General features: G+C 35.7%; 1 protein-coding gene across 1 annotated transcript; it reads right to left on the bottom strand.

Annotated features, from left to right (window-relative positions):
- Nucleotides 1-7,888: 7,888 nt before the first annotated feature.
- LOC132303178 (farnesylcysteine lyase) lies at nucleotides 7,889-13,080 on the bottom strand. Its single transcript, XM_059800332.1, has 5 exons — nucleotides 12,473-13,080; nucleotides 11,668-11,835; nucleotides 9,555-9,914; nucleotides 9,247-9,422; nucleotides 7,889-8,336 (listed from the first exon to the last, which is right to left on the bottom strand). The coding sequence occupies exons 1-5, from the start codon at nucleotides 12,968-12,970 to the stop codon at nucleotides 8,069-8,071; spliced, it is 1,470 nt and encodes a 489-aa protein (XP_059656315.1). The 5' UTR covers nucleotides 12,971-13,080; the 3' UTR covers nucleotides 7,889-8,068.
- Between the last annotated feature and the right edge of the window lie 14,534 nt (nucleotides 13,081-27,614).

Here is a 27,614-nt window from a genome sequence, read left to right as displayed (position 1 = left end):
TCTTGTGAAGAGATGATATTTAATTTAGTAGATTATTAAATTATAGAATTTAATGTTGTTGTAATATTGAAATTAATGTGGATTACAATTATTTCATTAGTGGCTTGATAAATTCTAGAGATTTCAGAAGTGACGTGTTAATGAATTCTTGTAGGATATTACTAATGATTACTTTACAAGCTTATTACTATATTGTTGTTAATTTAGTATTTTAGCTACCTTGGTAATTAGATTTAATTATATGTGATATAATTTTTGGTGTAACGAATCGCACATTGAAGATTCGATATTTATATGCCTTGTGTGTGTAACGAATCGCACATTGAAGATTCGACATTTCATATGTCATTTTAGACTTGAAACCCTAGGACATGGTTTGTGTGGTTGCAACCCTACTTATGCATAAAACGTGGTTTCTATGCATTGTTTACTTTTCTGTAAGTTATGGACTTATTTTTTGATTTTGGAAACACATGGGATGTCGTTGTCTTGACTATGGCTAGAGTAAGGTTCTAGTATGGGAGATAAGAGTTCCCCCTATAATATAGTGTGCACTTGGGTGTTCCCGTGGGTTAGTAGCCCCATTAACTGCTTACATCTTGGTTCTACTCCGGGATTTGATGTCTAAGATATTCCGCTACTTGATTTTGCATTCAATTCCAAGTTGACAACCAATGCTTAATTGTGACTTGTGATTTTGGTTTTCTTTAAGTTCTAAAGTTATTTAGCAGACTTGTGTACATCATCTTTCATTTCAATTGTTTAGAGTAGCTTGAGATAATCCTTTAGTCTAACTTATAACTTAGACGTTAAGTGGAATAATCCCTTGTATTCATCTATATTGAATTTGTATGACATTAAAAACTTTTGGGTATATGCATATTCTTCTTCCTACGAGTAACTTGTTTACTCGCCTAATTGTTTGGGACATTTTCAGGTAAGGAGACCATATTTTGGGATACACAACATCCCTAGGTTGACGTGGTAGCTTTGGATACCTTATTGTGTAATTTTCACAAACATGCAAGTGTTAGCATGTTATGTTTTGCTTTTGAAGTTTTAATGCATAGCTAGGTTTTAATATGCCCTTTTTACTTTGGATTATGTAATGTGTACCTAAGTACACTTTTTGAGACTCATTTTATATGTATGATGTGTGGCCAAAGGCTAAATGCCTTTTCGATTTCATTTATGTGCCTTAATTCCGTATTTTACTTTTAAAGGCAATTTTATGGATATTAGAGGTTTGGCATGTCATATTTTGTGTTTAACGTATTTTGAGGCTGTGGGCTATTGTAGCATGCTTAAATATGCATTTTACATTTGCGTGTATGTTTACTTTTGCATACAACCTCATTTTTTTTTAAATGAACACTTTGAGTCTCATGCGTTTTCATGTTTTGCAAAATCTGATCTTAAGGGCATTTTAGGTACTTCACTTGAAAAATAAGAATTTCTGTTGACATGGTCACCTAAAAAATATGATTTTACGTAGGGTTTTTTCATAAAATTTTTCCGAAAAAAATCATTTTGGGCCTTAAAATCAGCATTGCACGAGATTGAACCAAAAACCCTCATTTTTAAACCTGGGGCATAGGTACTATCATCGACTTTTTTTTTAAAACCGTGTCGACCATTCCGAAACTTCCGTTGGCCTTGTAGACATATTTTAAGGTTGCATATCCAATTTAGACATTTTAAAAACCATCCCAAGCCTCATTTCCATCTGTTTGGCAGCAAGTCTACTATTTAGCGGGCGCCCACAGGCTTGGCATCTGCCCACAACCTTCGAGCCTTGTTTGTTGGCAGCCTTGTCACTTGACTTTGTGTTGGCCATATCTTCTTCATCTGGACTCCAAATCAAGTGATTCTTGAGTCTAACCTTGTTAATTTTTCGTTATTTATCCAATGTGTGCACAGTAGCATCCATCTCTGTACAAAATAACTATTTTGCCCTTAGTTCATTTCTTATCGGGTTTTGAAACCCTAGTTTCCGCACTAGTCTCATTTAGTTTCGTGGGGAGTCATTTTGGTTCCTTAGGGATGATGTTCATCTCTAGAGGACTTATTTTATCATTCGCTTCCAAATTCAGGATCCGATATCGGGTCATCACTGACGCACCAGGTTTTAAAAACTTGGGTCGTCACAGGTGGTATCAGAGCTTCCTGATTCAAAAACCATAGACGACGGGTATGGGTTCATTACATGCATCTCGTTGACATACTTTGATGTGTTCACATGTTTACGTGCTTACTTGCTTAAGTATTTAGAAGCATCTTTTGTTAGACATGCATGATTGTATTCTTATATGCTTAGATGTTTGATGTTTTTGTTGTATGAATAAACATGATTTAGGTGTTTATATGCTTATATGCTTAAATGTTTAAAGGCATTCCTTAATTGTCTAAGCATGGCCTATATGCTTGTTTATATTTTTATGCCTTGGGTTTTGGACATTCATTTGACGAGTTATGTTTTGTCACAAGTGCCTGGAGATGATTGATCATTCTTCCTCGCCATTCGTCGTGTCTTGGACTTAGACGGCTAATAGGATATAAAAGAGACACAGAGCTTCACATCTTGGGAAAGTAAAATAGATGAAAGGACTAAAATACCCTAACTTAGGTGCTAAAATGTGCAATATTTGAGGACTTATTACACCCCCAAAATTAGATATTACTAGTCTTTGGTAATGAACTACGAAATAAAAATAAAGAAATGAAAAACTATACAACTATGAACTAGAAAGCAATAAAAGGATAACACCATTTTCGTAGGGATCACAGTTGCATTTAGCATATGCAACAAGCCTTTTAAACCCCTAGGTTACTAGTGGATGAGTGAAGTCTCGTGAGAGTTTTCAGAAATGATACTCACAAACATCAAGCTCTTTCTCACTTAAGAGGCACCAATATTCCAAACAAGTATTGAAAGAAAACTACTTCAAGTATGCCATTTTTCAACTATCTCTAAACAATTTCCAAAATTCCAATAACAAACAAGCAAATATGGTCCTCCACATATCAAGCAAGATAATCATGTAAATCAAAACAACTCTACCATCCTTTTGAGTGAACCGGCATCAAATATGTTGCTATCTTAGCAAATCAATAAAATTGGCACAACCAGTCTCAAGCTAGCACACAAATCTAGTACCAATTATCAAGACAAAGAATGAACCTCTTTATTCAATTTATTTCCAACATGCTCTCTTTTTCTTTTCTTTTTTATTTTTTATTCTTTTTTATAGGATCAAAGATAAGAGTATGGTGCAATGTAGTGATCTCTTAAGCTTTGTAGAAGATCCATGTAACGAGCGTTAGGTCAATAACTCCCAAACCGGACGACTTTAGGGCATTACGTGTAAAGACATCCCTAAGGACTTACAAGCTCAAATCAACTAGGTTACAAATTAAAACAACTTTCATCTAATCATTTCCCTACTCCTCACCTTTGGTAAGAAGCGCTGACTTTTCTTTTTCTTTTGCTTTTGCTTTTGCTTCTTTCTTATTATTTATTTTTTTTAGACTATTGTGTGGGCCTTCACTTTTTGGCGCGAGAATTCAATGTTTAATGAGGCTAGAATCCTGGTTACTCGGTAAAAGGGTTTGTTATTATCGTGCAAGGTCATCTTGTCAAGAATGAAAGCTTTTAAAGCTTACTAACCCAATTTGGATATAACCAAAGCAATAATCAACTAAGCATGTACCCCATAAATGAATGCTAGTGTGCGCCTGTGCAAATGTAAAATTCTAAAGTTGAATCTCAAAGCAATCTCACAAACAAGATGATGTGGACCACAAAAGCAAACATGATATCAAACTTTTGAAAATTTTCCTCTTAAATGGCATCCAAAGACATACAAGGAGTATTGAACTCTCAAGTCAAGAAATTTTTTAATTCAATGGAACATAAGCCTCAAAAGATCAAAATCATCGCTAAAACGGATCTCACATCTCAATCATGCAATGAAAGCTCAAACTTAAGTAGAATGCAACAAAGCCGTCTTACCCCCAAACTTAAACCACACATTGTCCTCAATGCGCAAAGTGAATAATAGAAAAGATGGAAAGAGTATACCGTGGTGGCAAAGCCTTTGAAGTCCGGCAATGATCCAATTTGAAAGACGTCTCCCCCAAACTTGAAATCAACAACCTATTTGAAAAACCACATTAGCAAACTCACATCAAATATCACAATGGGATAAAGTGAGCAAATCATACACTCTAAGGCAATATAGAAGAAGATGGAAGAAAGATATGAGATACAGTCAAAACTATTTTTTTTTTTGTTTTTTGGGAAGGATGTATGCTATATGCACAAGGAATTAAAACACAAGAAGAATGAAATGCAGGAATATAATGCAAGAAAATAAAATGCAATATATATATATATATATATATTAGGAAAAACCCACGATCGATCTCAAAATGTACGATCGTTCATGGAGGGTTGCGAACGGTCCCTTGGAACTTGGAATTTCCAACGCACAGGATGATCGATCGTGGAATTCTGCGATCAATCGTGGAATTTCACGAATGATAAAGAAGCGGATGCTTCCAGGGCGATCAATCGCAAAGGTTAGTGATCGATCTTAAGAATTAACGAACGATTCCCTGGGACTTAGAATTTCCGATGCACAGCTACGATCAATCTCAATATTCTTTTCAATGCAAAATGGAGCTCTGTAAACGACGATCGACGTTGGAGTTCTGCGATCGATCGTCAAGTCTTGCGATCGATCGCACTGGAGCTGCCTGGGCACAAAATGCTAAAATTTTTGGAATCATTTCAAAGGCACTAAATGCCTGGAATTTTTCAATGGTGCACAATGGAACTTATCTAGGCGACGCAAGAAGGTAAACAAAAGAAAAAATGGGGAGGGAATAGAATTTGGAAACTCTATGAAACTAGGTTTAACGTCTCTAGTTGACGTCAAATTACTCTCAATCATCAAGGTAGACAGGATCCACCATTAAGGCGGCTTCCACATCTCTTTGAATAGCTTGTCCTACAATGTAGGGTTTCAATCTTTGCCCATTCACCTTAAAGATTTTCTCATCTTTCAAGCACTTGATTTCAACTGGCCCATGAGGAGAAACGAAGATAATCTCATAAGGGCCTTCGCATTTAGTGCGTAGTTTCCCGAAAAAGAATTTGAGCCTAGAGTTGAAAAGCCATGCCTTTTGCCCGAGCTCAAAGGACTTTTTCACAATGTGTTTATCATGAAAATCTTTTGTTCTAGCCTTATAGATTTTAGCATTGTCATAGGCATCATTTCTCAGTTCCTTTAACTTATTTAATTGGAGCAAATGGTTCTCACCTGTCTTATCAAGATCAATGTTAAGCTTCTTGGTTGCCTACAAAGCCTATGTTCTAACTCAATCGGAAGATGACAAGGCTTCCAATAGACAAGTCTATAAGGAGACATGCCTATTGGAGTCTTATAAGCCATCCGGTAAGCCCACAAAGCATCATCTAACTTCCTTGACCAATCCTTTCGATTCGAGTTCATCGTTTTTTCAAGAATTTACTTAGTTTCCCGGTTTGACACCTCAACTTGCCCACTTGTTTGAGGATGGTAGGGAATGGCAACCTTATAAGTGACAGAGTACTTTAAGACAAGTAGCCTCAAGAAGTGATTGCAAAAGTGTTTGCCTCCATCACTATAATTGTCCTTGGCATACCAAAATGAGTAAAGATGTTTGATTTGATAAATAGAACTACCACGGAATGGTCATTCGTTTTGGTAGCACAAGCCTTAACCCACTTGGAAACATAATCAACGGCAAGGAGGATATATTGGAAGCCATAAGACATCGGGAATGGTCCTATGAAATCAATGCCCCAAACATCAAAGATCTCCACAACAAGGACCGGATTTAAGGGCATCATGTCTCTCTTTGACATTGATCCCATTTTTTGGCACCGGACACACACCTTGCAAAAGTTGTAGGCATCTCGATGGATAGTGGGCCAAAAGAGACCACTTTGAAGAACCTTCAAGGCGGTCTTCTTTGCACTAAAATGCCTACCACATGCAAGTGTATGGCAAAACAGAAGAACGCTCGAAAACTCACTTTCTGGCACACATCTTCTTATGATTTGATCTAGGCAATAACGAAACAAAATTGATCCTCCCAATAGTACTTTTGGATATTAGCAAAGAATCAGTCGACCAATCAACGGGAAGTTTGCCAATTGCAAGGTAATTTATAATTTCGGCGAATCAAGGCAACTTCCCACTGGAAACGTGAAAGAGTTGCTCATCCAGAAAAGAATCATGAATTGGAAGATTTAGAGAAGATTTAGCCATCAACCTTGATAGGTAGCTGGCAACGACATTGTCGGAGCCTTTCTTGTCCTTGATTTCAATGTCAAATTCTTGGAGGAGTAAAATCCATCTTATTAAGCATGGTTTGGTTTCCTTTTTCAACAAGAGATGCCTTAGAGAAGCATGATCGGAAAACACAATCACCTTTGATCTTAAGAGATATGACCGAAATTTATCAACGGCATACACTGCGGCAAGTAAACTCCTTCTCCGTAGTGTAGTAATTTAGTTGAGCTCCCGAAAAAGTTTTACTTGCATAGTATATGGCACATTGAAGTTTACAACAAGCAGCCTTCATACAACAGAGAAGAATTCAGGATAACATTATAATGGCACATGAGTTGCTGAGAGGCTTTGGTGCAAAAAAGGCTAAGCCTAGGTTGGCTTGGAAGATTGATTTAAGGAAAGCCTATGATACCGTGCAGTGGTCTTTTCTTTTAAAACTGTTGCAATTGTTTGGCTTTGGAAATAAATGGATCAATTGGTTTCACATGTGTATATCTTCAGTATGGTTCTCTGTTATTGTTAATGGTTCTCCCTATGGTTATTTAAATAAGACAAGTTCCATTGAGCTCACTCCCTCTCCCTGGCAAGTTTCAAAGTGCATGAACTTGATGATACATCTATTTTGATGATATAATTTCTCCATCTTTAAAGAGAAGGGAAGAGTTGGTGTGGACCAAAAATGTGTGCGAATATGTTTCTCGTCAATAAATAAAAAATAAAACAGTTGAAAGTACCTGGTCGCAATAACTTTTTTCCTTTGGATCTGTTTGGTTAGATGCAAACTAATGGTGGAAAATGAAAATAAAAGAAAGAAAAGTGAAGTGAAGCGAAGAAGAAAATTCAAGTTTCCACCTCAATTTGGTTAGCATGAAAATTTTGCAAGGAAATATAGAAAATTGTCATTTTATGGGTTTGATTAGAATGAAACTTACCATAAAAGAAAAGGAGCAAGAAATCAAATTTTTCTTGTGTTTTTTGGAAGAAAATTTTATGAAAAAAATAAGTGGTTCAGAAAAGTGATTTTAAACACACTTACTCACACAAATATTGTGTGCGAGTGTATTTCTTGTCAAATAATAGAATCGGAGTCGGATTCCAAGTTCAACTCCAACTAAACCCTTTGTTATCTTATGAACCTTTAGTAAGTAAGTTTGTCATATAACCTTTAGTTAGTTCGTCAATCAAAACACAAAATGAACTTAATCAGAGTGAATGACATGAACAGCACAATTCATTTAGACGATAAAACCTAATTGGCCAGAGTTTTTCAACATCAACATCACGACTGACTTTGCAAACCCAAAAAGTACAACAACATGAAAAATATAACAAAATACCAAAACTAAGTTGCACTAAAATCATAACCGAAACTACAAAAGCAACCCAAAAAAAAAAATCAAGAATATGTTAAATAAGAAAACAATTTCATGTGTGTGAAATAATCAAAATAATAAACACAAAGGTAATTAGATGGTACCAACAGCCAGATGTCATGAATAGGGGCTATTAATTTTCTCAGTTTTGCTTCACCATCACAAAGAAACATGTAAATTCAGAAACTTCAAAATTTCACAATCTTTCAGGTCTCACCCATTCAAATGGGATTGACACATAAATAGATTTCATGGTTTTACAATTTCGGGATTCGAAGTACAGTAACTTACAACAAGTGCCAACTGTTCTAAAGCATTTCAAGTACTCCCGCATTTTATAATTATGAAATTTACTTACAAATCTAAATGCAGATTATTTGAATCAGAGGTAGAGCTTTTCAAGTTTAGTAAACTTGAGTGCACCTGACCAGACAGTCTTGAGAGGATCAGTCTTGCAATATTCTCGGCCGCGACAGCACTTGTCTCCATGGTGCTGGCTGCATTCTCGAAAGCATTCACGTAGTACAAATGCTGACCATCCAAAATAAAAGGTGCAAACTCTTCAGGAGCTTTATAATGAGGGTACGCACCCCAATCTATGTGAATCGTCTCCCTCCTCACACTACCAATGGCAGCACCAACAACGATTAGAACCCAACAGAATGTGGATATGTTGGATTATGTTAGCAGTTCATAAATTGCATGCTGACAATATATAAATGCAACACAATCTGATTAGTCCACAAAAAATTTGAGCATGCCAAAATGGGTATATTAATGTTCCTATGTTAATTGGTTTGCGTACTCCACTAACCACTGAAGAACTCCAGTTCCCTAGTAGTTTCACAGCAATCTCTTTTATGTTTTTAATCATTTATTTAATTATTTATTTTTGGGTTTGAAAGTTCTCATAGTTTTATGATAAGGCAAAACTAAAATTCATGGAAGCTTTAGTTTAACTAAGTTGCCCTCACATTTAAAATAGTTTTTTTAATTTTCTTCACACACATTTCAAATGCAAAAAATGACATTCTAATCAATTTTTTTTTTCCTGATGTAAGCAACTTTTAATGTTGATCAATCTTAATCATTTACATAAGGGGGAAGTATCACCAAACCATAAACCTAAAGGGTAGCGAGTACAATGGTTGATACATAATGGGGTCTCTCTAATATCCTAAACTAGAGAGGAGGTCAGTGTAATTTTCTCGATGAATAACCCTTCGGAATCAAATGCATGAGTTTCTCAAGTACTTTTGAGCCACCAGGAACTACATGGCAGGTCATCAGGATCTACATCTTAATCTTGTGTCAAATATCGTACCCTAATCATTCACAAATTATTATCCGGATACTTAAACTAATGGGAATAGGTAAGTCGAGAAATGATTCATAAAGGCTCAAGATTGGGTGCATCAATCATCCTATAATGCAAAGAAGCTTCATATAAAGAAAACAGAAAAGAAAGGAAAAACAAAAAGGATAGTGACTCTTGTTTTTCTACAATAAGCAACTGATAGTTACATGCATACCTAAAGATACGATCCAGTAATGTATCTGCCATTGGTTCACGGGAAAATATCTTGTAAGTCATATCCGTTTCATTGTGTTGCTTGAGAACTGATATGCTTGAGAATGGAAGCTCAGGATCCTCTACGGTGCCCACCAGTTCAGGAATTTCAGATACAGCCACAAAGCCAAAATACACCTTGACACGGCATAATCATAGAACGTTAAAATAATAGAAACACTATAAGAAAATAAGCAAAACAATAGGTGTGAAACACAAGTAAAGATGCCCTTTAAGATGAACAGTATCTGTGACTACTAGGATACTCACAGGATTCAAAAGGCCTCTCACAAAAGTCGCATGCGTGTGCTGTAATTTCCTATCAGGAATTGAGATTGCGGGAAAGAAACGAATATTCAGCTCATCTAAAGGTGTCGCAACTACTGCGACTGTACATGTGTAAGAATTTCCTTTGGTGGAGTTGAGCTCGTAGTAATCTCCAAGGTAAGAAATGGACTCAATTTCTTCATTGAGGTGCAACGACACATCTGAACGATTAATTAGTCCAAGAGCCATCTGCCAGTTCCCTCCTTCAATTGACCATAACCCTCCCCCAGATCCTGCCAAGGAAACTGCACCTGCAAGTCCACTAATGGCGACACTTTGACCATAATTGATTCTCGTGATTACCTGCACAGACACACAGATTTCAAAATCTGTGATGAATTTTGACAACATTGAGATAGTATTCCAACTTTGTAACACTTGAAATTTTAGTACTTTCAAAGACTCCACCATCCCAAATATTTTCTCAAAACCGGTAGGAATCACCAAATCGGGATTGCAGTAACTTGTTTAGGGTGTTTTTCTTCCAATTACTATCCAATATTAATGAAAAAAACTTTCCCAACATTGAAAATGATGATGCCCCTTGTGCACAAACCTCTACTATCCTTGCCATGTCCTCATGTTAAGTGCATCCATCCGATGAAACATATATATTCTTACATATATTATGTATATACAGATATGCCTCGACGACTCTATATTTGTCAATGCTTATTATGGGCTTTATAAAACATACCATTGTCAAGTTAAAACTTGTTAGAATCAGGCAGAAGGGGTGGCAATGAGGCAATATTTCTTACAGAAGTTCTTGGTATCTTCCTCTGTCATTTTCCTTTCAAAACAGAATCATAAAGATTTATGCTAACCATTTGAATTGGAAAAATAAGATTACCAAATGGTCATTTTGAGCAATATGATACAGAGGTATTGTTCAATAATTGTGTACTTCAGCTAAACTGAGCTTTACTTATAGAAAAGCCTTAAAGTACTAATGGTTGGAAAATATAGGTTTTTCTTTGAGAATGTTGGTGTTATAGAAAGCAAAATAGGTTAAAAAGACGAGGGAAGTTCGATATATAATCAGAAGTGGAAGAACATGCAACTAAATCGAAGCGAAAACTTGGCAATATCATGTGCATGACAAATTGTAATGACCTAAAATAGAAGGTTTCAATATTGAACAGGATACTTAATCAAGATAAAGAGGATTGAAGATTAAGAGAATCTTAAGGCTCGGGAAAAGCAACATTAACTAGATATTTGTTGTGAAATTTATATGTTGGTATTTTCATAAAGGTTGCTAAGTGATTTATTTATTTGTAAGGAAAATAAGATTCTAACAGGAGATTAGTTGCGCAAAAAGCAACATTAACTGAATATTTGTAGTGAAATTTATAAGTTGCTATTTTCATAAAGGTTGTTAAGTGATTTAATATTTATTTGTGAGGAAAACAAAATTTTAACTGGAGATTAGTTGTGTGATTTGCTATTCTATTTATCACACTCCGAATGCTCGGGTTTGGTAACTCGGGGCCTGGGTGTGACACTTGACCACTTTAAATCCGAAATGGTCAGCTCTTGTATCAATATAGACCTCTCTCTCGATTGAGGGTCCCTCATACGAGCCACCAAAATTAGAAATCTAAATTAAGTGGTTCTGTATTTAAAATAGAGGAAAACAACTTAATATTTCAATATAATAAATTTTTATGCTATCCATTTTAAACCATCATCCATTCAATTGGTGTGTAGAGAGTGATCACTGATGACAGGGCGATATGTCGACTCTTTATCTTATTTTATTTCAAGCAGCTATGGTGATGATCTAACCACTGTCCAACCTGTCCAATTGCCTAGGATTCCAACTCATATTTTGAAAATCCATTTAGACGCCCTAAAGCAAAAACAATAGTTTATATAATGCTTCCAAATGAAATTCTCTCCGGCAAACAATAGTACTAAAGATTACCTGCAATTGGTATCAGGCAATTGGTCATGTTCATTAAACTCCAATATATTACTAAGGATAGTATTACTAATTAAGAAGTGAATAACATCTGAGTTTTACATAGACTAAAAAATTTAGAGTTCTCACCGTAACAAGCTCCTGCATCAACAAAGGAGACAACCCAGCATCAACCAATTCATCTTGCAATGTCCGTGTTGTTAAATTGTATAAACCCGCCCATTTCAGCATCTCATCCACAGTCTGGAACACCGGCCTCGAACCATCATAATACTTTAAGAAATTATTGACAGTACTCTGCAACAAATAAGACACCATGCTACATATAAGAACTAAAATGTTGAGCAATTATATATATTTAATTTTATTAAATTTGACAAAATGACCATCTAATTAACAAACATGCCCTCCTGCCCTGCTTTCTCTACAAAATTATTAATCATACCCACCCTTTTACTTTGCTATAAATCCAAAATATTGAATTTCATTGAAGCAAATGTAGATTTTAAGTCTAGTGTTAAATTTCTCTTTGATTGGTCTGAATTTTCATTTGATTTTTCTTTTACATTTTAGCTAAACATTGATGTTAGACTCAGTTCAATTTAGGGTTTTGTTTTGGCATGTCATAAATTCTAAATTTTGTTTTTATGATTATACTTGTATACTTGTATTGTGTGCTTCTTGTTGAGATGTTTTATGGATTTATACAGTTCTTTTTCTATATTTAAAAATAAAACATGTTACTTTAAATGCATTTTTTTTTTCTTCAATATGAATATAACATGCTAATTCTTATTCACGAAATATTTTTCTGGCTTCCGACTATATATAGTATATTTACACATAGTACACACCAACACAAGCATACATGCATATACATATAGAGAGAGAGTGTGTGTGTGTGTGTGTGAGAGAGAGAGAGAGAGAGGCGAACCTCGACGAAGTTACTCATTCTGAAGAGTGAGAGGCCGTAACGAACAAACATGAGGATGGAATTAGTGAGCGACACGATTTGCTGAACGAAAGGAAGCTTCGAATCCGAAGTTAGGGTTTTGAATGTGAACTTATGGCCGTCCCAAATTCCAAGCGCGAGTGAAGAAGAAGAAGAAGAGGGTTTCTTGATTTTCAGACCGAGAGATTTAGTGAAATTCAAGGCGTGATAGTTCTTGGGATGAAGAATGGAGGCACCAGCTTCAAAGGTCTGGCCGGCGACGGAGACGGTGGCCATCCTGCCGCCGACGACGCCGTTTCGTTCGAAGATTCGGATTTGGCCGATACGGGAAGGATCGTCGTATTGCCGGAGAAAGTGGGCGACCGATGAGCCGGCGATGCCACTTCCGATGATGCAGACATTGGTAGGTTCAGCTGATGATGATGGAAGTGAGAGAATTAGGAGAGAGACAATGAAAATAGTTAACACCTTCTGCTTCATTTGGTTGGCTATTACTATTCTTCACTTTTGCTATCTATATTTATCTAAACCATAAGGAGTACAATGATACCACATTACCTCATTGATTAGCTTATCAAATTTATAAATAAAATAGTGTATACAAACTATCAATGAATCAAAAGTTGACTTTGGAACAACACCTACATACGAACAACTTTTTATTATAGAATATAACATCCATTCAATGAAAAGTTGATTTTTATAACTCAGCTGATCCGTGTTTATTATATGTTTTAATAATTAAAGGTTGAATTATTGAATGAAAATATATAAATTTGTAAAAAATGTATAAATTTTTATTATTTTTTTTACTGATAAAATTAAATATTATAATAAAAAATACTAATAACTGTCCTAAACTCACAAGGTAGTTTTCTCCCAAATAATAGAGATATATATTATATTATATTATATTATATTATATATATAAATATTATAATAAAAAAATACTAATAACTGTCCTAAGCTCACAAGCGTATTTTTCTCCCAAATAATAGAGATATATATTATATTATATTATATATATATATATATATATAGAGAGAGAGAGAGAGCAGGGTGGCCTATAAGATCATCTCCAATGCTAAAAGTCATTTTCACATGTCAAATCTATATTTTAACAAGTGTTACGGTGTCAAAATGTTACATTTTAACAATTCTGTTCCAATGTTGCATTTCATGCAAAATGCTATTTTTTGACATAACCATCATTCTTTTTCAACTACCATTCCCACCATTCATATTTGCATCAGTAATATTAATATTAGGCACATTTCAAGTCAAGTTGTAGATATTAGAAAGAAACTAAAATTAAACCTAATTAAAAAGAAGTAAAAATCTAAAATATCTGGTCAAAAAAGGACCAAAAAACAAAAAAAAAAAATAATTTTTTTATTAATTTTTTACCACTATTTGTGAATTAATTTTTTTATATAATATTTTTTTTCTTTTTCGGAAATTTATATATATATATTATATATATATATATATGTATATTATATATATTTGATTATATTATTATTATTAAAAATATATATATTTTTAGGGCAAATCATTTCAGCCTCCCCAACCGCCTCCATCTCTATTCTCGTTCTCAACTCTGAGAACTTGCCCTCTATTTCTCTCTCTCTCTCTCTCTTCAACTGCAAACTACAAAATCTACAAGAATCAGAAGTTCAAAACCCTTATATTTCAGTTTATCTATCTGTCTGCAAGAATCCAAAGTTCAAAACCTATTACCTATATCAAAACCCATATCGGCGTTATCATTTCAAATTGTTCAAAAAATCAAAACCCATATCTTTCAGTTTCCATTGCCCACTGTTCCAGTTCGGGTTCGCCGTTCGCAAGCTTCAGCCGCTGTCTCTCAACTCTCAAGCTTGCCCCCCCCCCCCCCCCCCTCTCTCTCTCTCTGCGCAACTGCTAACTTGTATGTATGGGTTTTGTTTTAATTTTTTTTCTAAATCAACTAATCAAGGTCTGTAATTCTTGATTTTGTGTATGCATATATATATATATATATATCAAGGTCTGTAATTCTTATTTTGTAATCAAAAGTTCAAAACCCATATATTTCTGTTAGATTTGGCACAAAATATAGAAATAGCTATTGCTATTTGTTTTGCTAGATTTGGCACAAAATATGGCAAAGGCAAATTTTGGCAGCCAATATAGCAGCCCATTGGAGAGTCCAATTTTAACCCACCTGCTATATTTTGAATTGGCAACTCATATGGTAACCCCATTGGAGATGCTCTAAGGTCATAATATAACATTATATGTTAGGAGGAGCCATGTGGGAAGTAGCTACACCTACATGGGCCCCTTTCTTTCTGTTGTTGCCTACTTATCATTTTTTATCTTGTGAAATGAGTTAGAAATAAGTTCCTAAGAGGACATGTTAATCCGCCCAAGTTGTAACCCAACATGAACATATTTCTCTATTGTTTCTACTCCTTTCACTGTAGTAGTCTCTCTGTTTATAGAGTTGGGGGTTTTTTGCTCTGATGTCGTGGTACAAAGGGATGGTTTCCTTGGCATCTCCCATCCCTCATTTCTGTGGGTGGTTCGCTCGGACGGCTTCCTGTCTCCGATGGCTTGTTAGATCACGTGTTTTGGTCGGCGGCCAAAAGAATGGCCCTTCTGCGTCGATCTTCCCTTTTGATCCTGATATTGTGTTAGTTGTTCTTTTTTTAGTTCTAATTTTCTATATGTGTTGTGTTGGTGTTTGTCTAAGCTTGGTGTTCGATTAGGTTTCCTTGGCTCCCTCCGTGGTAGGCGATGAGGATCCCCGGTAGCCTTGGCCTATGGGGCTAGGGTGGGTTTTGCTGCTATTTTTCCTCTAGTGGGTTTGTGCTTGATGCCTGCGGTTTTGATCTCCCGGGGTATTCCCGTGTCTCTGTGTTGGCTTTTGGTGTGGCAGAGACATCCCCGCTGCCTTCCCAACGGCACCGGCAATTTCAGCCTCAACGAGGACGACGTTTATCAGATATGGAGTTTACCGATCTCTTTTCGGTTTGTTCTTAGCCATGTTGCTATCACTATTGGGAGCCCTCTAAATAATTCCTTCCCGGAAACACATGCCCCTTACTAGATTTCTTTAGGCCATGAAATTACTTCTCAAATCCCTCTGTGGGATAATTATCAATCGTTGCCGTCTTGGTCATTAGGGACGATGTCTCACTCTCACGGTGTCCTATGTTTATGGTGTTTTCCGATGATGGTGGTGTTTTCTGATGATTGCGTCCTGCTGACGTTGTTCCTTTGGCGTATGGCTCACGCTGGGTGTGCAGAGGTGGGTCCAGGCGAAGCTTCTGGTTCTTGTGATTGGGCCTCTTCATTCATGGTTTTGTTTGGCTAGGCCTTAGGTCCAATCCAAGTTAATGCTCTTGTGGACTTTAAGTCTAGTGTGTTAAGATATGGGTTTCTTGTAATGTAGATACTTTTGGTTATAAGTAATAATATGTAATCTCTCGTGTTTCCCAGGCCAAAAAAAAAAAAAAAAAAAGTTCTTAAAGTTAGCTTTTCCAACATTAAAAACAAAAGGAAGTCAAACTTTTTTCAAAAAGTAAAGAAAAATAATAAAATAGTATTATCAATGAAAAATACTGAGTAATTTGTTATATTTTTACTTTTATAAATTCTCACTCTAATATTAAGTGTGTTAAATTTATATAAATTCTAAAAAGTTATATATATATAAACTCTTTTTATACATGTATTATTTTTAAATATATATTTAAAAATTTAAATTGAGTTTTGAAAATGAATTTTGTTGAAAATAGAAATTAAGTCTTTGAAATGAAGATATATGTTGTTTATTGGGCAATTTAAATTAACAATCCTTGCGGTTTGCTCTTATTACAGACAGATGAAACGTTGGGGAAGCATGGAAATTTATTTAGTTTAGTTGATTCTGCTTAAGATGTTACTGCATCATTTTTTTTTTTTTTTCTGTCATTTGTGTTTGTTGCAAACCCATTTGTTCTTAGTTTAATTTCATTTCAGTTAAGCACTCCCTTGACCAATCTGGTTGTCTAAGCTTACATTATTTGTTCTTCTCTCCTACTCGAAAGTGCTAAGCTAGAAAACAGAACAACAATACATCCTTTAGCTAACCATTCTTTGATTTCTTAATTAGCCTTTACTCCGCAATTCTTCCTTAGCCAATTCAATACCTTAGCTTTGAAAAAATTAGCAAGCTTGCCTAAAGACTCTATTCAACCCCTCTAATGTCATTGTTTGGGCAATAGTGCCTCCAAACTATAAATTCCTCTTAGTGGGTTGCTTACATAATTTCAACTTGATTTGATAATCTTTTCATTGATCTCTATTAATAGCTTAATAGTGAGTTCTAGTGTGTTAGGTCACCAAAGAAGAAGAATTTAATGAATTGAGGGGCCCTAAATGACTACCGGTTGGTCTATTTCACCAGAGGTGGGATTCCGAGATTTATTTATACTTGGGAAAGGTTTTATACACCCCAAGACGCCCATACCAAGTACGGTTACCTATTTTTTGTGTTAAATTCCATTTTTATTCATACGATTGTGTAATGATTAACAATAAGGTGCATGCTTAGAAATTTACTTTATGGTGATGATGATGGAAATGATATGAAGAATAAGGGATGATATGGTGAATGACGGTCCCAATAAAGGAATGAGGAGAATGATGAGGGACCTGACTAAGCTCAAGGTTGACTTAAGCTACCCACATATCTCATTGCGTAGGAATCAACTCATAACGTAGTTCAGATTAGTGTAATGACCCGGTCATTTTTCTCCCTTTCCTTTTTCTCAAATTTTACGGATAAATTTGTTCCGTTTAATTTTCTTTTCTGAGTTCAGTTTCTCATCTTATAGTGTTGTCTTAAGGGCTAGAAAATAGTTTCTGAGACTCTTTCATTTGGATTGACAACTTCCTTTAAGGACCAAGTCATTTCCACATTTTTTGTTTTTCGACACTATTCACTTTTCATCCTTTTCCTATTCTGTCTTTTCCCCATTTGTCACTTTGTTGGCACAACCTCACTTTTCATGCTCGGAGTTGGTTTTTGACTTCACATGCCTTCATCCTAAGTGGTTTCCACGAAATACGTATCTTTACTTTTATAAGAAAGTACTCTGGTTGCTCTCGGTGTCCATAGGGGCATGGATGAACAGTTTTTCAGAATCTTTTTCTTTTCTTGTGGTGTTTTTCATAAATATCTTTTGAAGATATTTTATTTTAGGGGTTTTTAAGAAAATATTTTTGGAAGATATTTTCATTCTGGGCCATTAGTGCAGTTTTCACTTTTTGGAGGGCCATTGTGCAATTAACGAAAGTTATTGCAAAATACCTTGTTTTGAGCTTGGATTCTCGTATAGGATTCATTGTCACATTTCATCAAGTCGTGTACTCTTAGAATTTTCTCCCAGTCGTTTTCCCCAGTTTTAGGGATTTCTGGACCCGGTTGCTGCCGAAATTGTTTGGGGCATATCTCTCTGCTCGGGACTCAATTTTTTATGTCATTTCTTTCGTTGTTCATATTTTCTCATTTGGAATGTTTTTCATTCATGGAGTTTCACCGTTTGAGTGTGTCTGCTCAAAATCCACTTTTCCGGACTCGGTGGGACCCGTTCGGGGCACTTTTTGAGATTTTATATAAATAGGGGGGAGTCTTAAGTCAAAAAGTCAGATATCTTCATCTTCTTCCCCCTCTTGGCCAGCAGCCATGGGAACCCAAGGGGCTGCCTTCAGTCTTTCTTCTCCTCCACTTGATTTCCTTAGTGAAAAGTCTTCGGCCTTAACGTTTATTATTCGCCTTGTCGTACTCTACATTTCCCCCTTATTAGAACCCATTTCTGACCATTTTTCGAGTTTGGGTTTGAAGTCAAGTTATGATTTTCATGGGGCTTCCTTGGGATTCTTGTTCACCGTGTTGTCCCCGACAAAACCCTTCGGTATCGTCGGATTCGGAGCACTTTTCTTTCGGTGGAGATTTGAGATTTTCATCTCAAATTGAGGTAGGGGGTGTTATAGTTTATATTCTTGTTATATTGCATGCTATTAATGTTTATACAACTCATTTACATGTCTTTTGTATCAAATCTAGAAACTTTGATTTATTATTTCTTTGTGTAAGATTTAATTTTCCCGGTTGCTCATAGCTTTATTTAGACATGTGGCATAATATTAAATTACCCCTTGACATGATCATTGACATATATTAAATTTAGAGCATTTAGACAAGTAACGAAAATTTTATTTAATATTTATCTTCAGTAAATATTTAATCCATGTGGCCTTAACTAGCTTGAAATCAATTTGTGTTAGCATATTATATTAGGCCCTAGCATGCTCTTCAACATAGGTGAATTTGAGAGTAATCGAAAATATTTTAAAATCTAGAGAATATTTAATTAAATTGATTAATTAATTTATTCCGAGTGCACTATTCACTCCATTGGATTTTTGGCTTCATTTTATTGATATACATGCCATATACATTCACATATATTAAATCAGAAATATTTAATTAGGTTTTGAAACCTCTCATTTATTATTATTTTTTTCTAGTATTAAGGTTTAATACTCGTGGCCGTATCTTGCATGGAATGTACTCGTATCGTGTCCTTAAATCAAGTCTTGGCATGTTGTATAACATATTTTAAATTGAGGTCATTTGGACGAGTTTCAAAATCTAGAGATTTTAATTAAATGAGTTAATTAAAATCCATTCAATGGTTCTATGAGTATGTTTAAGTCACTAGCTTGGTATTCATGATTTCCTTGACATGTTCCTTCACGTGTATCATATTGAGCATAATCGGATAAGTTTGAGACTCACATTTACTTGTCTTCCTTGTATGGAACTTAGTTCATATGGTTGTAACTTGTATTTCACGAAGCTTTTAGCTTTTCATCATGTATCTAGACCCCTTGTATCTTGGTTTCATTAATGTGCTTAATGAACATGCACATTTGTCTTGGAATGGTTTAATTATACATGTGTTGCATAGTAAGTAATTGAATCATGTATCTTATACTTGTGGTATATTTACTTCAATGGATTTCTTGTGTTATATATCTTAGTTCTAGTCTACTTAGATGTACACTCTGATTTCTTGACATTTCACATGCCATCATAGTTGAGAACTTAGGGCATGATTTGTGTGTTCCAAAATCTTGGTTATGCATGAAACGTGGTTAATGCATTTCTTGTATTTTGATACAATCTTGACTTGCACAACTTGTTGATTTTGGGACTTGGGATATCAATCAAGAATTGACATGGCTAGGACTTGGTTCTAGTACGGGAGATAGAGAGCTCCCTACACTATAGTGCGCACTAGGGGAAGGTACCCATAGGTTAGTAGCCCTAAAGTGATCCCAAGAGTACGGTTTTAATCCGGGCGATATCCGAGTTTCCACATTGGTTGATTTCACTCTTTAAATTTCAAGTTGCTATTCCTTGAAGATTTAAACTTGTCGTGTATGTGGAATGCTCCAATCTTGTTTACTTGTATAGATATTATGCCTTGTTCTTGATTTCATGTATAACTCTTTTCGTGTTTCATGGAATGTTCCATCTTTGTTAAATTTCATAGATATTATACCTTATTCTTGGTTTCATGTATAATTCATGTCGTGTTAATTGGTATGTCCCAATCATATTAATCGTATTGATAATGAAATTCTTGTATTCTAGTATTTCTCTTATCGTGTTGTATGAACTATTACAAACCTTATTCAATTACATTGATAGTATGATTCATGTTAAACTATAAACTTGTCTTGTCCCTTGGATTATCCCAACCTTGATTTATTTCATTATATCATGAAACTTGACAATTATAGTCTATGGTAGCTTAGGATGCTCCCTGAGTCTCATCTTGACATAGACATTAGGTGGCATGACCCTTTTGAACTGTATCATGTTAGTCTAAAAATCTGAAAGAAATTAAGTCAATGCATGCTCATTCTCTACGAGTAAACTTGTTTACTCACCCCGAAGTTACTGGGGCTTTTGTTCAGGTACGAAGACTTGGTTCGTGATTCTTATCATGCTTGGATGATTTGTAAACTTGAAGATTTCAATTCTTGTAAAGGTTGGCTTGGAATGCCATTTGTAGCCTTTTAGGTCAAATGTGTATATTTGATTCTGAATTTATAAAGTGTGCCTAAGCACACTTCTTGACATTCATTTTATATATATGATATGTGGCCAAGGGCCAAACTTCATTTGAAATCCATGTATATTGAGAAATGTAGAATTTTACCCTTAATGAGAAAAGTATAAAAATTAGGGTTCTAACATGTCATTCTTGCACCGGAGTGCGCATTATGTATGAAATTCATTATTTGCCATTCATTTACCATATATGAGGTGTGGTCAAGGGCCAAACACCATTTTGCTTCAACTTTTGTATTCTTGTTTCACATATTGCATTTTCGGGCTAAATAGTAAAATTCGAGCCTTTAAGGGTTCATTTTCAAATCGGATGGCGTAAAGTATGTTCCGGCACATCCACTAGGACTTATTCAATATGCATGAAGTGTTGCCAATGGCCAAACAACCTTTTGATTGCATTTAGGTTTGATTCTTGCATCTTTTGCCTTTAAAGGACATTTTTCAAGCATTTGAGGTTTGATAATTCAAATTTTGCATCGGCAGTATTTTTATACCGTGGATCATTGTAACGCGTTCTAATAGGTAAGTTACGTTTGCATGCATGATCGTTTCCGGGAAAAACCCTCTCCTGAGTGAAATGAGCCTTCTATGGAATCATTTTTCATTTTTCTCGCATAATCTTGTTTAAGGGCATTTAGGGGATTTCCTTTGGGAAATAAATTTCGGTCTTAACTCCGTCATATAGAAAATGTGATTTTAGGGGTAGTTTCTTCATGACATTTTTCCAAAAAAATGTCGTCTTGGGCTTGAAAATCCCAAATCCATCTTAGTTCCCATTTTCTGCAATTTTTTTTAAAGTAGCAGGTTGCAACATGCTCTCGGCTCAAAAGAGCCGACTCTTTTATCAATCCAGCCAACTCTTTCATCAACCCAGCCAACTAAGTTCACAAAAGAGCTGACTGGATTCATCTGGGCATCAATTTTGGTGCTCTTGGCCTAACTAATCCGACTCAGTTCATAACCCAGCCGACTGAGTTACTCTAGGCTTAAAAGAGCCGACTCAGTTGCCAACTGAGTCGACTAAGTTTGGCTGCAGCGATAACCTGTTTTCAAATGGTCATAACTTGCTCATCTAAGGTCCAAATTAGGTTATTCTTAAGTCTAAGCATAAGAGCTCGAAGTCAAATTTCCAATGGTACCAACGACACCCTAAAATTCTAATCGTAGTGAGAGTTATAATGGTTTTAGTGAGATAAGGTCATGGCATCTCTAAGTCAGAGGACGCCGCTTTGTCCTATTCTCATATCTTTGTCATCCGGACTCCGAATCAAGTGATTCTTGAGTCCATCTTCATTGATTTTTCGTTGTCTTTCCAATGGTGTGTACAGTGGTACCCATTTCAGTTTGGAATGACCATTTTGCCCCTAGGTTCATTCTGTCCGTTTTTTAAACGTCGCTTCCGCATTTGTTTCTTTTAGGTTCTGTGACCTCGTTGAGGGTCACATTGGTGTCCTAGAGACATGTTGTATCTCTAGAGGCCATTGTTTCATCATTTGCTTTCACATTCTGGATCCAGTTCGGGTCATCACTGACGCACCGGGTTGAATAAAAACTTGGGTCATTACATTAGGGAGTGAGTTTAAGGACCTTCATCCATTAAGAAGGGGTGAACCGCAGTAGGTTCAATGAGAAGGGTGAATCATGGTGGATTTAATTGGAAGGGTGAATCACGGTGAGCATAACATGACATAGTGTAGGTGCATCAATTTTTGGGCCGAATATGATGATTCGACCCGAAGGAGTAAACACTCAATCAAGAATTTATGCAAACAGGAAAATAGAATACTGAAAATAAGATCAAGGAAGAACAAGGGCTAATAGCAGTGGGAACCAAATGATCTTATTTTAGGTCTTGCCCTTTGTATTTATAATTGCTATAATAAGGATTCTTTGGAACTGTTACAGGCCATTACATATATGGTCTTAAATTTTCTATAGTTGTTTGCCATTTACTAATGGGCGTTACTGCTAGCTGTATTTGGCTGTAGCCTTGGATTGGGCTTGCTGAAATGGGTTCTTACTCCTTGTGCCACTTTTGGCAATGAACCTTTTTCTTGCTGAACCTTTATACACTGGGCTTCTTCTTCTGGCTCGATGTATATGGTTTGACCTCTTTATTTAATTTGCTGACATGTGGCATTTTGTGAGTGGTGGGAAAACTTCTCTCCACACTTTGCCCCTAATTCCTTTTATGAATTTGATTCTTTAGAAGTTAAGCGGTTTCTGAATGTTAATATTCATCATTGCCTTTTTCGGAGATTGTGTCTTTGGAGTTCCGCTCAACCGTTTTCCTCTCTGCATGTTCACTTTCTTTATGTCTATATATATGTCATACTGTCATCTTAGGTATGTACACCAAGAGAGTTATTTGTCATTTGTGAAGTCCTTTCCTTACAACGATTTCATCCATTCGACGAAGGTCAGACTTTTTCTTTCTTTATTTCATTTTTCTTTTCCCGTTCGATTTCAAAGTTGTGAGTTAAGGGAGCAGTAGTCACACCTTGAGAGCTAGGGTTTCTAAATCCGATTTGGGGGCACCTGAGGTCCGCATGAGTAGCCAACATTCTACTGAGGGCCCTATTGTTCTTCTTATTGATGTAGTGGAGAGTAAATCCATTTTCGTTCTTCAATTGAGGAGGAAAAATAAAATTCCCGAAGACATTTTCCTTGACGAGTACCTTCACCATTTGAATTTCAGTACCGGTAAGGGTCTTGAGGAGGGTGAGATGCTTTTATCGGCTCACCATTTATCTACCTTTAGGTTTTTGTTGAATCCTTTCTACCTTTGGGTTCTCTCAGTTCTTAATTTGGCCTATCTTCAAGTGAACCCAAATTTTTTTCGCATCCTTCCATGTCTTTTGGCTTTGAATTGGGTCAGAGGGCTATCTCTGAATTATACCGATCTCCTTTTTTGTTATTTGCTCAATAAGATTAGGGATGAAGATGGCAAATATCACTTTCATACCCGCATAAACCGTGCTTTATTTTCCAACCTTAATTCTTCTGATAAGGAATGGAAAAAGAAAATTGTTAAGATTGGAAGTGCCTGGGGCCTTTCATCTTTTCAAGAATTTCCTATTCGGTCAAGCTTTCATACCCCTTCTGTCGCTTTATTTGATGATGATGGCGAGTCTTCTTGTTTTGTTTGTGTAATCGAGTTTTTTGTTTCATTTATGATTTTTTGGGTCATAAGACTGATTTGTTTCCCTCTAAATTTGCAGATTTGAGGCTCGAGTGTCTTTAAGCGAACATTTGGGACAACATTCTTTCTGCAAGAGTCCTTCTATCCTCTTCTTTGCTTGATATCATTTCTAGGAATCCCCCGCTCGTTCCCTAAAATCCTGAGGGACCTATCAACCTTGGGGACTCTAATTCTGTAATTGAGCTTATTTCTTCCGTTCATCCTTCTCTTCATATCTGTGATATAAATTCCACCTCCTAAGGCTCTATTTCCAAGGAGAGGGAGGCTGCTACGAAGTTGGCTCAAGAACGGAAAAACATGTTTTTTGAGGCAAAAAATTCCCTCTCTTCCAAAAAGCTAAAACAGGTTTCATCTGCACTGGTGTTAAAGCGTCAGCTATCAAGGGATGCCCCTGATCCCAAGCTCCTCAAGCTTATGGATGGGGCTTTCAGAGAAAAAGGCACCCTTTCGAGCGTCATCGCTTCCGCTGGTTCTATCGGCGATGACTTCATAGGATGCAAAGAGAAATGGATTCCCGAAATGCTGAAAGATGATGGCTCTACGATTGCCATTAGTAATTCCGGGGTTGAGGACCCGGAGACTATGATGGGTTTGGCCAGAAAGATATGGCCATCCCGAGACGAGATCATCCAGTAACAAATGAATGTTGACATTCTCCTCTTTCTTAAACCTCAGTCTGTTATGGAGGTAGTGAATTTTGATAATTGTTTATTTATCCAAGTGTGTCTTTGCTTCTCTGATGTTTTGTGTTTGCCTGCTATAGAGTTCTTTTATGATGTTTGCTCTCCTAAAGAAACTTTCTACTAACTCTCTTCAACCCAATCAAGCTGAGGCCCTTCAAAAGAGGATTAACTGTAATGACCTGGTCATTTTCTCCCTTTCCTTTTTCCTCAGAATTTTACAGATGAATTTTTTTCATTGAAAATTCTTTTCTGAGTTTGGTTTCTCGTCACTTAGTGTCGTCTCGAGTGCTCAGGAATGGTTTCCGAGACTCTTTTCTATGGATTGACAACTTCCTTTAAGGACCGAGTCATTTTCGCATTTTTACTTTTTGGACACTATTCACTTTTCATCCTTTTCCCTACTTTGTCTTTTTCCCGTTTGTCAATTTGTTGGCATAACCTCACTTTTCAAGTTCGGATTTGATTCCGGTTTTGCATCCACGATATTTAAATTCTATGTTATGTGTATTTTTACTTTTGTAGAAAAGTATTCTAGTTGCTTACTTTTCGTAAAGGGCATGGATGCATACTTTCTTGGAAATATTCTTGATTTTTGGGGTTTCAGTGTAATTATGAAAAGTAATTATTTTTCGTTTTGGGGACCATTTTGTAATTTAATTTGGAAGATATTTTGAAAAATGACCTTTTTGTAATTTTTAGAAAGTGTGACAAGTATCACCTTCTCATGGTGCCACTTGTTGGCATTGGGATGAAGTGAATTGGAAGCATAATCTCTTGATATTTAGAGGGTGGAGATTCACCCACTTGTTGGCCTAGGATAGGTGCATTTGTTGGCTTGGATGGTTGACAAGTGTAGGCTTAGAATTTAGCCTAGGAATGAGTCATGGATTTGTGACAAATGTAGGCTCACAATTTAGTCTTGCATTATGTGTGTGTGAGAGGTAGTGTAAGAGCACATAGTGAGTGGAGGAATACTAGATCCTCCACTCACCATTTTCATTTCATCTTTTTCATTTAACTTGTTCTTCAAAACCCTAACCTAGCCACCATTGGAGAAAAGCTTGGTTAATAGCTTATTTCTTCATTTTGGCCTCCTTCCACTCACCTTAGACCATAAAGCTTGGAATATTTTTTGTTCCCCTCATCCTCCTCTACATAACCCTTGAAGGGTTTGCCATTTTTTGTTGATTTGTCTTAGATTCAAGAGGAACAATCCTCTTGTGAGGTAGAGGATGTCTTAGGTTTATATTTATGTTGTATTGATTGTTATATAAGGATATACAACTTGAAAGCATGCCTTTGTTTAAGTTTTATAATTTAATTTAATTATTTTCTATGGTTTAAGATTTAATTCTCATGAATGTGTATACCTTAGAATTAAATTGTGGTATACTAGTAAATTAGGCATTGGTATGTATATCAACATATATTAAATTGGGAGCATTTGAATAAGAAATGCAAATTTTATTTAATATATATCTTTTGTGAAAGATTAATTCACATAGTTGTAACAAGTATGAAATTAACTTGTAATGTGATATTAAAATAGGCCTTAGTATGTTCTTCAACCTATGTAAAATTGAGGACATTTGGAGTTATGTGGAAATTTAGAGAAAATTAATTAATAAGTTTAATTAATTTTATTTTAAGTGTTTTAATCCCTTGATTCGATATTTGATGTGATATATGTGAAAATTATGCTATCTCCCTTAATATATATTAATTTGAGATTATTTGGGATTGAATTGAAATCTAGAGAATTTAATTATTTTAGTTAATTAAATTCTACCTACTTCTTCTATGGATTTAACTATGTCTTTGAAATTGTTTCTATATTTAAATCAAGGAATTGGACTTGGCATGTGTTGGTCCTAAAGTTCCTTAAGCATTGGTTTGCCTCTTTAATGTCAAAAACCTGTGTAGGAGTGGCTTCAAAGGGGTTTTTCATTATCAATGATGCTTGAAATATGTCTCAAGGGTAGTGTGGTCATTTTCTCATCAGTAACTTATCCTTCAAATTTGCCTTAATGTTTTCATCACAGTGTGTTTTCATGTTCTTGATGAAATTGCTGAATTGTGTATGGATTCAGTTCATAAAAATTGTCACAAGAGGTTCTAGGGGTTGCACTGTCATTTCTCAGTTGTATTCAACATTACACGTATGTTCAGGATACTGCATTGCACTGGATTGAACTGATTATATCAGCATTGTCGTTTACACAGTCTCAGGATTTTTCTTAGCTGAGAAGTTAAAAATTTGTTGCAAGGGTATTTTGGTAATCTCTTACTATGCTCATTAGTGTGACACGTTTCAGTGGTGCTAAAGTAAGTGAATATGCAAGAATATTGCATTTCTTAGAGGTTAAGTTTTGTGCTGAATGGAGTGTGCAGCATTGTTGTGTGTATGTGTAAATTTCAGTGTGCATAGTGACAAAATTGCTAAGGTGGCCTTCTGTTACTGGCTCTTGCTCTTGAAAATATCTATATTATGCTTTACCAATGATTGGCTTGAGGTGACAGGTGTATTCTATGGGTGTATGAAGTTCTGTGCACTTTGTGATTCCATATATATATGTTGTTATAGCTATTTTAGGGTTTAAGCCTTATGAATGTGTAGTGACATTGAGCTGCAGCCTGAATTATCTCGAGAGCCTTGATTGAGTAAGTTTTTTTGAAGTTTTTGGTGATGATTCAAGTCAGAAAAACCCACTGATTCGAGCTATGTGATTGTTGTAGTAGAGAAGATGTTGCTGCTGTTGTTTTTCACTGCTGCAAGGGCTAAACTGAGTATTGGATTTTAGTTCCAAGGTGCTAAGGTTATACACTTGCTCAGTACTGAGTTATTGTTGAAATCATGCTGAAATCAAAAATGGACAGTGAGTTCATCTATTTTACTTAATTTACTGAGATATTCTTGGATTCAAGCACTGATTGGTTATGCCTTGCTATATTATAAGATTTTAATCTGCTAGCAAGTGTATTTTGATGAATCTAGTATGTTGAAGTTGGTTTTGTGATAGAGTAGTGGTCTGTTGCAATTTTCAGTATTCAACCCTAAGTCAT

This window comes from Cornus florida, unplaced genomic scaffold (assembly GCF_030987335.1).
Source record: "Cornus florida cultivar Cherokee Brave unplaced genomic scaffold, ASM3098733v1 CherokeeBrave_3.0.0_Hap2_Chr04, whole genome shotgun sequence".
Lineage (NCBI taxonomy): Eukaryota > Viridiplantae > Streptophyta > Magnoliopsida > Cornales > Cornaceae > Cornus > Cornus florida.
The sequence above is the reverse complement of the archived record's forward strand: the minus strand, read 5'-3'. Positions and strand labels throughout refer to the sequence as shown.